The following is a 16,820-nucleotide window of genomic DNA, read 5'->3' as shown; positions in this document are numbered from 1 at the left end:
TTAGATGACGAAATCAACTCATTTTCTTACCGATAAAGATTACAAATTTAGTAGAAGATTATGCCAAGTTATACATTCAAGAGATAGTCAAACTTAATGGAGTTCTTGTGTCTATCATTTCAGATAGGGGTGCACAATTCACCACTCATTTTTGGAAGTCTTTCCAGAAAGGTTTGGGTTTGAAGGTAAATCTGAGTACTGCTTTTCATCCTTAGACGAATGGCCAAGCAGAGCGCACAATTCAGACCCTAGAGGATATATTGAGATGACCACTTGCCTCTCATAGAGTTTGCATATAATAATAGTTATCACTCTAGTATTCAAATGGCTCCTTATGACGCTCTTTATGGGCAAAGATGTAGATCGCCTATTGGTTGGTTTGAGGTTGGTGAAGCTGAGTTGATAGGGCTTGACTTGGTTCACCAAGCCATGAAGAAAGTGAAGATTATACAGGAAAGGCTGAAAACAACGCAAAGTCATCAGAAATCCTGTATCGATGTTAGAAGGAGAGACTTAGAATTTGAGGTTTATGATTGGGTCTACGTGAAGGTTTCCCCATGAAGGGTGTTATGAGATTTGGCAATAAAGGGAAACTCATTCCCGGTACATTGGTCCTTATGATATCTTAGAGAGTTGGCAACGTAGCTTATGAGTTGGATCTACCTTCAGAATTAGCAGCAGTTCATCCGATGTTTCACAAATCCATGCTAAAGAAGTTTTTGGGCGACGCTTCACTTATTATACCTACTGAGAATATTGGTATCAAGGACAACTTATCTTATGAGGATATGCTCGTTTAGATTCTTGATCGTCAGGTTCGGAAATTGAGAACCAAAGAAGTTGCATCAGTCAAGGTATTATGGAGGAATCAATTTGATGAGGAAGATACTTGGGAGGCTGAGGAGGGTATAAAGAAAAGGTACCCTCACCTCTTTCCTTCCTGATCAATTCTAGACCAAGGTACTAACTCTTTGTGAAGTACTCTTTAAGTTAATATGTTGAGATTATGCTAATAGCATCTTGTGTGCCTGAGTTGGGTTGTTAGATGCTTCCCCTCTAGTCTACTTAATTTGATCTCAATTGAGGTCGAATGTTTCAAAGGGGGAGATATTGTAACACCTCAATTTTCGAAGAGAACTAAAGAGAGGTTTGTGCAAGACACCATTAGTTTTTAGCTTTGGGTCAACTTCAAACGACAATATATTTTAGCACATAAAGAATTAGGTAACCCATGGCCTATTAAATTGAATATCTTTGAGTCCTCTTTCCAACGCCCCTAAGTTTGCTTAATTTTGAGTTAGGAGTAAAAAGTTATGCCTATTTGAGTAAAGCCTCTCTATTTAAGGTATTTCATTCGTTTTAGAAAAGGGTATTTAGGTCTTTTCATTTTTCCCACTACGCCTAAATCATTTTTTCACCCCAAATAAGGGTCTAATCATATTTAGATCGCTTATTCATGTTCCTAAACACTTAGAATATTAGAGCGAGGTTTAAAGAGGAGAAAATGGTCGGGTTTCAAGCGTTCTTTCAAGAACTGACAATTTCGCCAAGAACATTGTTCTTTCCAGGCATGTAAGGCTTCTCACAGTGATGGAGTTTTTCTTTCTCATACCATACATCTGATTTATCCATGAAATCATTATATTCGAGTAGTTCTTGAGTAGTTCCTGATTTTCGTCCAATTCTTGAACAACATAGGTTGTGAATTCTTGTGTGTTGTGAATATGTAGTAAGAGTTGTGTTTCCCAAAGGGATTGTGTTAAATTTTTCATGTATTCGTGTTGTATTTGAGAATCGAGAAGAGTTTAGGAGAATTTCCTCCATTCTATACGAGTTAGGACCCCAAATTGAGTATAAAAATTCGTCATATTTTTTAGTATGTGGTGCGGTGGCGCGCCACCAAGGTGCCAACAACTTTGGTCTGTAGTTTGGGGCCTAGCTCCTAGCGCTAGCAGTACGCCTCAAACCACAGCCAGTAGTTTGGCGCCTAGAGCCCCGCACCATGAGTCACCTAGCCTTTTTCCTTTTGTGCTTCGTTCCATACGTATTTCTTTGAGTCGTGACTACGTTCTCTCCATTGTATTAACTTTCATAAACTCCATTCATCTTTGAGAATTCCTACATGTTCAATCACATATCTTAATTTACATTCCGAGTTAAAGTGAGTTTAAGAGGAAAGTTCAAGAGGTCTTTTTTAGTCATTTTGAGGATTTTTTTGTAGTCAACTATAGTTTTCAACTAAGTTTTGAGGAAGTAAATATGAGAAATTAGAAGAGTTGTATTCATGTTTGAGAAATGATATAAGAGAACTAAGTATTCCCAAAAGTAATACGTTTACATTTAAAAGAGAGAAACTTTAATTTCTAAATGAGTTTATGAGTTCAAATACGTTTCAGAGTATTACCTCTTTTAAGAAGATCTTTTGAGTAATTATCTAGAACTGAGAAAAAGAATGTTTCAACATTGAGCATGAGTATGTATATCTATTGGGAGTAGTATTTAGTGTCGATATGGCGATGAGTTCAGACAACTCACATTCCGCATAAACCATATAGCTAACATGGGTAAAGGATAATACTTTTTAGACGACTCCTTATTGATTTTAAGCATAGCTTAGTGGATCCACCTAGTTGAGGTGTTCTATACCCAGGCAAGGTATAAGACAGTTCTGGCAGTATGGGCGAGACGTTGTATCATCACATAGCTCATAGTGATGGTTGTCGGTTAGAGAATCTCTCAATCAAGAGTAAAGAGTATCTTTTTTTTGTGTTTTATACACCATTGAGTTTATATCTTCTATTTTATAATGTTTAAACATTGCATCTATTAGTATTATTTTTGTACTGGAGTTGAGTCGAGGTAAGTTTGTCTTCCAACCTTAGTATTTCAATTGTCTATACTTTAGTTTCCCCCTTACATGCTCGTATATTTAATGTATTCACGTCATTTGACCTGCATCTTTTTATGATGCAGATACAAGTGTTCAGGGTCATCAACAGGTGCTTCGTTGATACCATTTGCACTCCAACTAGCTTTGGTGAGCCTCCTTACTTTTCGAAAGGCTTCAAACTTATTTCCTGCTTTCGTTAAGTTGTCGTGGGTTTTGTCCCAACATCTATCTCAGTATTAGAGGCTTCATAGATAGTTAGACGTTGAAGAGTCTCTTTATTTTCCGCTTCTTATTAAAATATTTTTGAGATTTTGAGATAGTTGATGTTAACTTAAAAAGTATTTTCGGATGTTCATTTAAGTTGAGTATTGAATTATACTTTAAAGTTTAATTAGGCATTTGCAGTTCCTATTTTGATTGACTAAGTCTTATGCTAAGTAATTAGCCAGGTCAAGATTCGCTTGGGGACCTACAATAGTTCTCAAGTGCCGGTCACGTCTAGGGTGTAGGCTCAGGGAATGACATATGTATTACTGCACTCATTGTTTTGCCAATGATTTACAATTGGGAAAAGAAATAAAATAACAATTATCAGTAAAAGGTAATATCAATGTTTGCTATATCATTGTTAACGCATGTTAGTTAATTTTTTTTGCTTAACTTAATTTTTTTTGTGTATATAACTATTGAATGGCAATATTCTGAAGGTTTGATGGTGAATTTTGATGTATTGTAATTTTTATTGAGAATAAGATAATGTATTCAAGTTCCATCATATCAAGTAGGTAAGACGATGGATTCATGTCTAATCACACCGAGAGGGTAAGACATCTAGTTTGAGTCTTGGTGCACCGTGATGAAATTAAAGATGTTGGGTTCAAGTTTCATCGATTAATGGTCTAACATGCCTTTATATGGATAAGATGTTGTGTTTGAGTCTCAATGAACCATATTGATGATATAATGATGACTAATGCAAAACAATGTGTTTTTATTGAAAAGTAGTTATGAACCCTATTCAATTGAAACCGCTTCATTCCCTAAAGTGAATGTGGTAGTAGTGCATGATATGTCTAAAGAAGATAAGTGATTGAATAATGCATATAAACATGGAATGAGGTACTAAAACTATCATAAGATGATATGCTTAGGTGATGTGTTCCACTCATGAAGAATGAGAACTTTCGATGAATGCTATAGATATAGATACATTCCCTTGTGTGAATGTGGTAGCCGTGCATAATATGTCTGAAAGAAGACAAGTGATTGAATAATGCACATAAACATTAAATGAGGTACTAAAACTATCATAAGATGATATGCTGCAATGATTGTGTTCCATTCATAAAGAATGAGAATTTTTGTTAATTGTTAAAAATATACATACAGATCCATTCTCTGAAGTGAATGAGGTGTATGCCCACCATGCTAGGCGTGGAAAAAGTCTCGACCATTGGTAGTGGACGTGGTATCAATAAGAATGTCTCTAGGGAGATATGTTTTGTCGAAAAATTCTCTACTTTATCTTTTGATTTGTATTTGACAAGAATTAGTGCAATTGAGGCACATTCTATTCTAAATCAGATGTTTACGAATTTCAATATTTTCATACTTTGGCATGATCGACTGGGACATCATGGGTCTATAATGATGAGGCGAATTATAGAAAATTACAATTGGCATCTACTAAAGAACCTAAAATTTCTTTTAAATAGTAGTTTTCTGTACATCTTGTTATCAACACAGGTTAATTGTGAGACCATCATCAACAAATGTTGAGATTCAGTTCCCTGTGTTCTTGGAATGTATATATGAAAAAAATTGTGGACCTATTCACTCACCTAAAGGGTTGTTTAGATACTTCATGGTCCTAATAGATGCTTCTTGTAGATGGTCTCATGTGTGCCTGTTGTCATCTAGCAACTTGGCATTTGCAAAATGATCGACACAAATAATACTATTATTCTCATAGTTTTTTGATAATTAGATTAATCCATTCAGTGATGGGATCAAGACTCACCTCTAGAAGAGGTAGAGTAATTGAGAAGAAAAAAAATCTTAAATTTACTCTCAAAGTAATAAAATAGAAATTTGCTCATATAATAGTAAATTAGAAATTTACTAAAGCAAAATGCGCATGTCAAAGTAAACTTGGAGTTTACTAGTAATAATAATTTTATTAGTAGGCATGAATGATTTGACTATCTCAAAGATGTGCATACTGAGTAATAGTCATACATTGAAGAACTAGAAGATTCTTCAAGAATTCTTTATGTTGTTTGTTCTCGTCATAAGTTGACTGGAACTAATGTTCGGACTAAATTCCTAAATTCTAAAAAAATAAAAGGTGAATATGGGCCCATTCACCTATCATGTGATATGATAAAGAGATGCATCTATAAGATAATCACATGTGCATTTGTTGTCAACTTACAGTTTGACATTCGCAAAATTGTTTGTGCAAGATAATTGAGTTAAGAGCACAATTTTCATAATATGTAATCAAGACAATTTATCTTGATAATTATTCAAGATGATGTGATATTAAATGTCTCAGATAAATAGTGGAATTATTGCTTACGAAAACAAAGCTTCATGGGTCTGAAATATAATATATTCCTTACAAAAGTAATCGAATGCATCAAACCAATAAATTATAATCAATTTTTCTCTTAGTTAGTTCATGGTCGGGGCCCAAATATTTTTCATTTGATTATTTTGATGTGTAGTATATGATTAAATGAAAATAGATTGGTATATATGTTAGTTTGTGTAACACAAGGGGGAGATAATAAGCCACTAAAAGTTGCAAATGCTCCTATTGAATGTTCCTCAGCGACCGAGTCTACAACATGCATGAAGCATGATAGACTAATCGATTCTAAATAAATAATCGTTGAAAAAAGGGGAAAGATCAAATAATCAACAATGATCATAATAAGGAGGCAATATGTTCTTGAAGAGCTTATGATATACCACTTCATGAAGCCTCATAAGAGGCGTACGTACCTGAAAATAATGAAGTGATGAGATCTCAATAAGTTATGTGTCAAGACCCAGGGGTACCCCCTAGATGCAACATGGTGTACTTGACCCCAAAGGGGTCTCGTACAAGCCTTAAGCATACATAAACATAGGAAATAGAAATGATGCGGAATTTAAAATTTTACAATCGAAGTCTTTTTCATAAAATTAAAAACGAAGTCTAGACATTGTCTCATTAACCATCTACTACAATAGAATGTCAATAGGGTCACAACCCTTTACAATCAAAAGTCTCAAAAGTAGTCTATAAGTAAAACAACTAGAAGTGAATGACATCTTGTCCTCAAACCACGAGGACTCACCACAACTCTTGGAGATAAGCAATCCAAGCCTTTGTCAAGAAAGGTAGTACACTTCACCTAGCCGGAACCTACACTTTTCAAAAAAGTAGAAGAAATAGGGGTTAGCACAAATATGTACTAAGTATGGAAGCATGCATAAAAATCCTTGAAATATGATAAAAAGGACATTTTGGTTGAAAAGTATGCATTTGCCAAGTTTGAGAATCTCCATGTACTTTTAATATAAAACACAAGTCATACGCACATTTATCATGTAAGAACATTGTAACATAATAGAACCATCTTTTTAGTAAACTTAAGTTGTAATTGTGAAATGTATGATTGGCATCCCATAATACCAACCACACTAAGTACTCCTTTGAAGCCACCCTAGTTATACATAACATACATAGACCTCATCATAGTCAATACTCATAGACAAGGAAATAGTCATGTATGTTAACTTGAACATAAGGAAAGTTATCCATAACAAAAATTCATTCAACATACATGCATATCTTATCATAGCATAAGAAACCATACCATAACCCCTTTCAAAGTCTACTTGTGTAATGTAGAAGTGAAGTCCCATACCCGCACTCCTACTAAGTAAAGCTCATCAAGAAGTCATAAGTATAGTTCATGTCATATTCATTATCTTTTCATGTAGGGAAAATTAGCCATAACCGACATAGACCATGTGAGCTACATGGAATTCGGTGTCGTGTAAACCCATACCGAAATAAGGTGTCCTACTTGCCTAAGGTAGAACTAAATGTATTAGATTTTAGGTGGATCCACTAGCTAAAGACCTATGTGGGCACATAGTTATGGGATAGGGAGATTGCTTCTAGAAACACGACCTACTGTATTGGCGGAGGAGCTTCTATCTCATGAGAATAATTTAGATGACCCGGCCTATTGTATTGACGGGAGGGCCTCTACCTCATTTTCCATATCCACTCGGTGCTAAGCATTATTTTCCAAATTATACATAATTAGTCTTGAATTGAATTTACATGTGTGAAGGAATATCTTGCCCTTCATTCAATGCAACTCATAAAATAGCTCATAGATTCAATTAGGTGAGAATGGACTTTCAACCGTAGAATCGTCATTAACATGTGAGTAAACCTTTCACATCATGTTCGTAGTATTTCATGAGAATAGCCTTTCAATCAACACAACAACATTATCATCATCCTAGACAATTCAAACATAGTCATGTGTAAGGGTAAATGGAGAATGATCTTTCAACAATACAACAATTTACACAATAGTCATAGGATCTTCACTTTCTAAGTGAATCATAAGTTCATACACAACTTTCATCAACATGTACAAACCGTCATAATTTACCCTTCAAGGGTCATGAACCATGTCTCACAATAACACCTAGCAATACTACATTAGGCATGGATAAAACAAGATTCAATAACTAAAATACCATAGACACAATTTATAGTATTCATCTTGCATCAATACCATCACAATTCATGAAATTGGGGGTCATGGGGAAATTCATGGGTTCATGGGGGACTTTATTGTAAAATCACCATAAAACAACAATTCAATGATAATGTAAGACAATTAACTCATTGAAATCATTTTTAGGAAGAACCCATGACTAGATTGAAAAACCCTAGGTTTTGGGTAAAATCTACTAATTGAAATAGAGACTTTAAGGGCTTCATGGAAGAAAGCTTTCCATGTATCAAGACTCCCATTCCTTGATTGAGGATTTCCCCACGAATTTGAGTAAGGAAGATGAGTTCTTGAGCCCCAGTCTTCAAGTTCTTGTTCATCTTCAATGGAGGATTTCTAGTGAGAGAAATATTGTGAGGGTGAGGATTTGGGAATTTGATTTGGGGGTTTGGGTATAATGACTTAGTTTTAGGGAAATTGACTTAAAATCAACTTATATAGTACCCCCAAGAATCCCCAAAATAACCCCACTTTAATTGGACTAAAGAGTAAATGACCTAATTGACCGTCATTTAAGTTCCCCCCGTCAGGCTTCACGAGCCCCTTCACGAGTCGTAATGAGGACCACGATCCGTGGTCCCCCTCGTGAAGTTTGGGGAAGTAGCTTCACAAATATGGCATGAGGCTTGCAAGCCCAAGGCCTTACCATGAGGGGATCTACGAGCCATAGTCAAGACCACGAGCCGTGGTCCCTCTCGTGGTCCTTGAGGCAGTAGCCTTGCCACTTGGTGGCCCTTAGCTCAATGCCTAAGGCATCTTTACGAAGGGCTCCATGAGTCGTGGTCCCTCTCGTGAAGTTGAGGCAGTAGCTAGGCAATCGGGTGGCAACTTTTGCATGTCCAAGGCAAGACCATGAGCTGCCTTCACGAGCCGTGGTGTGGACCACGACCCGTCGTCCCACTCGTGAAGGTGGGGCAGTAGCCCCAAGCTAGGAGCAAGCCTTGGCCTTCAGCTTTGGCTTGACCACTTTGACTTGGCACTTACCCCTTTGGCCTTGACTCTTATAACCCACATTTTTTAGGTTTACCCTCACGTTTAGGCTATAGTATACCCTATCATTTTCTGGAGTGTTACATTATCTCCCCCTTGGGAACATTCATCCTCGAATGACGATTTAGACACCTTACGGAAATTAAAGATTGAAGACTAGCAGTCCATCATGCATGAAACATAAAAACAAAAATGCACAATTCATAGGAGGAAACATCAACTCCATTTTCCAGACATAAACAATGCAACACAAGGAAGTAGGAACTACATCCACAACCCATTATGCACAAAACTCATCATTTCACATAATCATAGGAGGAACTACCTTCTCCAACTCAAAGAAAAGCTCAACACAACAATATGGGAGCCAATATGCCATTTCATCAAAAGCTTAACTAAGCATGTTCATCATAAACACAACTAAGCATATTTATCAAATCATCTCATGAAGTCAAATGTGCAATCATCATACTAAAATGCAAATCAACATGAGGAACATATAAATCATAAAAACTCAATTTATGCCAAATATGAATTCTCACAAGAACATGCATATCATAAGGAAATCATAAAGAACACTCATAGCACATATGACTTCCAAAACACCAAACTCAAGAAAAACTACTTACCTAAAGTTTGGATAGGAGTAGAAGGAAAAAGATGAGGATAGCGGGACTTCATATCGGCCTCGGCCTCCCATGTAGCACCCTCAACTAAGCGATTTCTCCATAAAACCTTAACGGAAGCTAATTCTTTGTTTCTCAACCTCTTAACTTGCCGGTTTAGAATCTCAATCGGAATCTCTTCATAGGAAAGGCTCTCATCAACTCCCAAACCCTCTAAAGGAATAATAGTTACTAGCTCACCAATGCACTTCTTGAGCATAGAAACATGAAATACCGGGTGAACCGGAGCCAATTCATTTGGCAAGTCTAATTCATAGGCAACTTTCCCAATATGCTTCAAGATTTTATATGGACCCACAAACCGGGGACTAAGTTTCCCCTTCTTGCCAAACCTCATCACACCCTTCATGGGTGAGATTTTCAAATAGACCCAATCATTGACTTCAAATGCTAGATCCCTTTTTCTAACATCGGCATAAGACCTTTGCCGACTTTGGGCCACTTTCAACCTCTCTCTAATGAGTCGAAGTACTTTTTTAATGGCCTCATAAACTAGTTCGGGACCAATTAGAGCAATTTCACCTACTTCAAACCAACCAACTGGAGGTCTACATCTCCTACCGTATAGTGCTTCAAAAGGAGCCATGGCAATACTTAAGTGGTAACTATTGTTATAGGCAAATTCTATCAACGGTAGATGGTCATCCCAATTACCTTTAAAATCTATGACACACGCCCTCAACATATCCTCTACGGTTTGAATGGTGCATTCCGCTTAACCATCTGTTTGAAGGTGAAAGGCCGTGCTAAGCTTGACCTCAGTACCAAGCCCCTTTTGGAATGCCTTCCAAAAGTGTGAATTAAATTTAGTACCCCGATCCGATATAATAGATAGAGGAACCCCAATGCAACTTCACTATCTCCTTGATGTACAATTTGGCATAGTCTTCTACCGAAAATGAAACCTTGACGAAAATAAAGTGGGTGGACTTTTTCATTCTATCAACAATGACCCAAATAGAATCATGTTTCCTTCGAGTACGAGGCAACCCTACAATAAAATCCATACTCACATCCTCCCACTTCCAAGTGGGAATATCTATTTCTTGGGACAAGCCTCTCAATCTTAAGTGTTCGGCCTTAACTTATTGACAATTCGGACATTTGGCTACAAAACCCGCTATATCCTTCTTCATACCATTCCACCAATAGACTTCCCGTAGGTCACGGTACATCTTGGTGTCTCCCTGATAAATAGAATATCGTGAACCATGAGTTTCATCTAAATTTTGTTCTCCCAAGCCATCAACACACTACAACATTTTAGGCCTACAACCACCCTAGAAAAGTGTGGCCTAAACTATGAAAAAGTGTGGCCTTTGTTAAAAGGCCACACTTTTTGACTTTAAGCCACACTTTTCCAGGGGTGGCCGAAAGGAGCGTAACCTTAGAGTTTAGGCGACACTTTTTAAGTGTTGCCTTATCAGCTACACTTAAAAGCGTAGCCTAAAAGGCAAAAAGGCCACGCTTTGCAGCTCTGCTTAAAAAGTGTTGCCTTAACAACTACACTTTCAAGGGTAGCCTAAAAGGCAAAAGGCCACGCTTTGCAGCTACGCTTAAAAGTGTTGCCTTATCAGCTACACTTTCAAGCGTGGCCTTTGCTTCCATATTGCCCACAATTATTAAGTGTTGCCTTTTCTATCTTATGTATGACAACACTTTGAAGTGTAGTCCTTGCTCATGTGCATACCACAATATACAGTCCTATGGCTTCACTTTTAAATGTGGTAATATTATTTTGGCTATAAAATATTTATATGCCACAATTTCTAATTAAAAGCACCAATATTGTTTTGCAATAAATAATCTCAAGCACTAAATTAGATAATAAGTAATTCAAATTTATAGATTTGCCATAAACTTCAAAAGATATATAGTATGTCTTGTGTACATACACATACTTATAAATCCATATTCTAAATATGTGTACACAATAGTTCAAAAAGTACTTTTACAAAAGTTTAATATATTCTAGCAATGAATATATTTCACAAAATCAATATAATGTATTCAAACTTTTGCAATAGTTCAAAAACTCTTCATCATCCACTTCAATGGGATCAAATTGACTTGCGGAGACCATTCAAATTTGATCACCTCCATTTCCCTACACAAATCAGATTGCAGCAGTTATAGAAGAGGCAACAAGTTCCAGATTGCAGCAGTTATAAAGAACAACAAATCTGCAGATTGCAAATTCCAGATTCCAGATTCCTGCAGTTCATTGAAAGATACTTCTATGCAAGTTGAACATTCATTTTACATATTATATATATGTAAATTATTGCAGTAAAGGTACTAAAACTTGAAAAAAAAGGGTGCTTCGAAAAGCTTTTTGGCTGAATGTGAAGCCTTGAGGAACATAAGGCACCGGAACCTGGTGAAGATCTCAACAATTTGCTCAAGTGTTGATTTTGATGGCAATGATTTCAAAGCTCTCATTTATCCATTTATGGAAAATGGGAGCCTAGACGAGTGGTTACAGCCGAAGGAGGGACAGATGTTGCAGAAGAGATTGAGCATCTTACACAGATTAAACATTACAATAGATGTGGCTTCAACATTGCATTATCTTCACAGTCAATGCCATACATCTATAGTTTACTATGATCTTAAGCCAAACAATGTTCTATTGGACAATGATCTGACTGCTCTTGTTAGCGACTTTGGCAAAGTTCATGTCTGACTCGGGTCAAAATGCCGATGTAAATCAATTCAGCACAAGTGGGATCATAGGCACAGTAGATTATGCTACTCCAGGTAAATATTATAGTGGGGATCTTACTTTAAATATTGTCTGAACTCTAAAATCCATTTTTTTCTCCATAAGACCATAACATATTAACAATTTAAGCAATTACATGCCATTGAATTAGCTCAGGCCAATACTTTAACAAAGATGTATTCAGAAACAAACAAATATCATAACTGAGATTCTATTTACATGAAGAAAACTGGACATTTGCAGACAACCAGGCAAACAAAATTGATCAACAATCATTTGCGGCTTATTAGAATACCAAATATCATAACTGAGATTCTCTTTATCTATTTATATGATAAAGAAATAACTGTTTATAGCAAGAGCAAGCAAATTTCAATATGAGAATACCAAATAATCTCATTAGAATGACTCACAAAGAGCAACGTAAACCAGAAATTTAACTTAAAACGGCAAAATAAATTCTAAATGACTGTCACACAACTCATTTTATGCATTATAGCAGGAATTTATCACTCAAAACAATAGAGTCCTATGGGCTTAAACAACCAATTATTAAAACACTTCAAATGGAAAACAAGTAAGGCTTAAATACAAGAATAAACTTTCTTCATTTTAGGTAAACATACACCATTTGAAACAAAATTTAATACCAAAAGGAAGCAGACTTTCCTTCAACGAATCATGAAAATTTGTTGTCAAAGTTCTTCAACGAATCATGAAAATTGCACCTTTAGCCTATCTGTATCTTTTCATAGATTCTCTGACTTAATATTTTAGCATTTTCCTGATGAAAGTAACTAAAGGGCTCTAGGAATGGAAGTAAACAAATAAGTACAAAGTCTAAAGAGTCTGCAAAACCAACTCTCATTATTCACTTGCAATCTGAAAACCTTAAATCAACATGGGAAATTAACATTCAGTTATATAAAACAATAGCCTTGCTTCATGCTCAAATAAGCACTCTGCAAATTGAAATGGTGTTGTTCATGTCTCTTTAGGTTTTCTCCAATTTCCAACTACGTACGCACATGAAACTTGAATAGAACTCACAGACATCAAGAGTAGGGGCGGACTTACGTGAGTGCTATGGGGTTCACTGAACCTTCTCTGGCAGAAAATTACCATATATATAGGGTGGATTTTCAATATTTCTATACATATACTAATTTTGAATCACCTAAATCAAAGAGAAAAGATAGTCGAGTGGTATTGGACTGTGCAACTTTAGCCGTGAATGTTATTCCCAATTTGCAGGTTCGACTATTTATGCACAGAAATTATAGTGACTTAAGCTCACGAGTGCACTGCCCATAACCAAATATATTTAAAATTCTACCATCCCATTACAAAGAGATATGTCTATATCTGTCTCACCACACTATTAATAATCCCCACCCCCCAGGTTATATGATCTTTGGAAATTATTAGTCATCATTATAAAGTTGAAATAAGGCTTCCTTATTCTCACTTTAGTAATGAGGCTAAAAATGATAATCCTATTGACCTTGTGACTCCTATTATCACTACCATGCAAGGATTGCCGGCTGACACAAATCAGCAACCAAATCAGGAGAAGGCAAATAAGATATTATATGAGCAGTTGTAGGTTCAAAAGAAGAAGACTTACAGGCAGAACCACCACACTATGGGAGGACCTGGTTCACCACAAGAGAAGACAGGGCAAGACCAACAATATCAGCCTAAGGCACAGTCATGTAATACACTTAACTCTACTATTTCTACTCATAATAACTATAATAATCTTATTATGCAGGAACAAACCAACATACAAGAAGAACAAGAAAACCATCTTCACAATTTGATACATCAATAAAGGAAATACATCAACAAACAAATATCCAACTCCAAGTCAACCTCAGGCCAAAGAACAGGGGCAGCAAGAGAAATATCCAAAGATACTCTAATGCAGACATGTAAATCAGGATAGTAGTCGCACCAAACAAAGCATGGAAAAAGAGGAAACTCAACCCCAACAACACCAAGACACTCTACTGTAAACAGGTAAGTCTCATAACTATACTTCTGGGCAGTGTGAGAAACTAATCTTAAGTATGTTTTTAAGATACTTAAGATTGAGTTGGAAGAGTTCTACCTGAGTGGATATACCATATTAAACTGCGTTGGCATGTGTACTTGTCTGATATATACATTCTGAAGAATCAGTTTGTAGGGAGTGCAATGTTTTGAGGAGCTAAGCTTACATGATTATTTGTCTATACTTGTTAGTTTGTTAGGCGTACATTTGCAAGAATTAAGATTTTAGAGACTGTAATGTTTTGTGTAGCTGAGCTTACAGAGTTATAGGATTATTTGGCTATACTTGTAAGTATGTTAGACTTTAACACTACGAAGACATAGTTATAGGATTATAGGATTTTATTTGGCTATACTTTTGTGTAGCTGAGCTTACAGAGTTATACTTGTGGCTTCTTCGCATTACTATAGTCTTGAACACTACGGAGCTGAATAGTGTAATTCAAAATTTATAATATTAAGGAAAACAAAGATAGACACTACATCACCAAAATGGATCCATTAACATTAAGTAGCCCATTGTTTTACTATAATACAAAACCGCAAGTCTGCTGAGATGTTATTAAATTAGTACTAATAGCTGAATTAAGAATTACTGCAAATCAGAACAAGAGGTAATAATTGACAACTTCATGTAGAAGGATCTAAAGGCTAGATACAGAAGTTTTACTTACATGTGATAACTGCAATTGCTATCCTTATTAATACCACTGACAACCTGTAAGCATAAACTGACATGAGTACACATAGTGTAATGAGATGATACATATTAGGTTTTAGTACACATGTAGCCTGTAGGAAAAGCTCCAATGCAAACTACTTAGACATCTATAGCATGTATCAGCATTAAGTATCAGATATAGCTCTAATAGAAAGCCCTATCGGCAAATTAATTGCTATCCAGTTATCACAAGTATCAGAAACGGGTCTACATAGCTAAAGATGACCAAATGATATACAAAAATTCTGATCTCCCATTGTTTCTTTGACTGGACCTTTGCTCCTGATATATTGAAGGAGTATCATCCCAGTAGGGAGGAGCTAGTTCACACATATTAGATACATCACGGTATGTTTGGAAGTTCTCTTCAATCTTCTCAAGGTTTACCCCTGTTTACAATAGTATTTTTGCATTCATTTACATATATCTCTAAATAAAATATCTCGTCTGCTCAATATGGCTAGGGCTAACATTGACGTTTAGATTTTTGGCACTTTTTTCCCCTACTTTGGAATTTCAGCTGTAAGAACCCCAAAGTAATCAATTCCTTCTAAACACCTACTAAACACAAAACAAAAATTCAATCAATTGACTGTTTTTAGTACTAGATGATTAGTAGAGAATAAAAAGGAATCTCGGCTGTACGAAATCGGTACTTACGCTCAAAAAAATCGGAATAGGAGAATAAAAAGGAATCTCAGCTCTTCAGTTCTTCAGCTTCCTCTGTTCAGTTCTTCGATCCCTAGTTCTTTAGCTTCAGCTCTTCATCTCTTCGAGAAAATGGGTTCTGGAGAAGAGAATCTTCAGCTCAACTCTTTAGTTCTTCAGCTTCCTCTCTTCCATCTTCAGTTCTGGAGAAAAGCTTGTTCTACAGACAAGGAGTAAAGCGTATGTTCTAGGAAAGAAGAGAGTAAAGTGTATGTTCAGATAGGAAAGAAGAGAAATAGAAAAGTTTTTATTAATGTTTTATTAATTATTTTTTTTGGACAATAAAAATGGGAGGGAGAGTTGAAAATGTTGGTGGGAATATAATTTTTTAGTGAAAAATTTTAGGCCACACTTTTAATGTGTTGTTTTTACAATTATAAAAATAGGACACTTTAAAAGTGTGGCCATATATGTAAATAGTTGTTGCCATTTATTTCATAGTATGACAACGCTTATAAAGTGTAGCCTATACCATTAAAGAGTACGCTTTACAAGTGTTGCCAATATTATCGATGCCAAAAGTTAAAAATTTAGGCTACATTTTAAAAGTGTTTCCAAAAATATTTTAGGCAACACTTTACAAACATTGTTCAGATTTAGTGTGGCCGCAGGCCTAAAATGGTGTAGTGACATCTGGAACACATAATCGGCCTTGGTACCTAAGAACCCCATCTCCCCCTTGGGAGAAAGCCTTAATGGATTTGTTGAGTACCAATTCATTCAAATCCATCAATATGGGATCGAGGCCTTCTTTAGACTTCACATCAACTACAAAGGAAGATTTGGAACCATGATGGACCATGACACCACCATTGGTGGAATCCACTAGTTGGACACCTAACCGGGCCAAACCTATGTACATCACGAACTAACTCCTTCTTCTCATCTTCTACATGGGCCACACTACCCATGGACAATCGACTTAGGGCATCTGCAACTATAATGGCTTTGCCGGGGTGGTAAAGGACACTCGTGTCATAATCCTTCAAAAGATCTAACCACCTCCTTTGTTGGAGATTCAAGTCTTTTTGGCTAAACACATATTGAAGACTCTTGTGATCGGTGAACACATCGACATGCACCCCATATAGATAATGTCTCCATATTTTCAAAGCAAACACTACCGCCGCTAATTCAAGATCATGGGTCAGATAGTTCTTTTAATGAACCTTGAGTTGCCTTGAAGCATAGGCAATCACTTTACCATGTTGCATAAGGACACATCCCAAACCTA

The 16,820-nt window shown here is 36.2% G+C and overlaps 1 protein-coding gene across 1 annotated transcript; it reads left to right on the top strand.

Moving 5' to 3' along the window:
- The first annotated feature begins 324 nt into the window (after nucleotides 1–324).
- LOC107057903 (LRR receptor-like serine/threonine-protein kinase HSL2) lies at nucleotides 325–12,063 on the top strand. Its single transcript, XM_015303003.1, has 4 exons — nucleotides 325–549; nucleotides 816–906; nucleotides 11,498–11,622; nucleotides 11,695–12,063. The coding sequence occupies exons 1-4, from the start codon at nucleotides 325–327 to the stop codon at nucleotides 12,061–12,063; spliced, it is 810 nt and encodes a 269-aa protein (XP_015158489.1).
- The last annotated feature ends 4,757 nt before the right edge of the window (nucleotides 12,064–16,820 follow it).

Source organism: Solanum tuberosum, unplaced genomic scaffold, assembly GCF_000226075.1.
Source record: "Solanum tuberosum cultivar DM 1-3 516 R44 unplaced genomic scaffold, SolTub_3.0 scf00407, whole genome shotgun sequence".
Lineage (NCBI taxonomy): Eukaryota > Viridiplantae > Streptophyta > Magnoliopsida > Solanales > Solanaceae > Solanum > Solanum tuberosum.
Note: the sequence above shows the minus strand (reverse complement) of the source record. Positions and strands in the feature narration are given on the sequence as shown.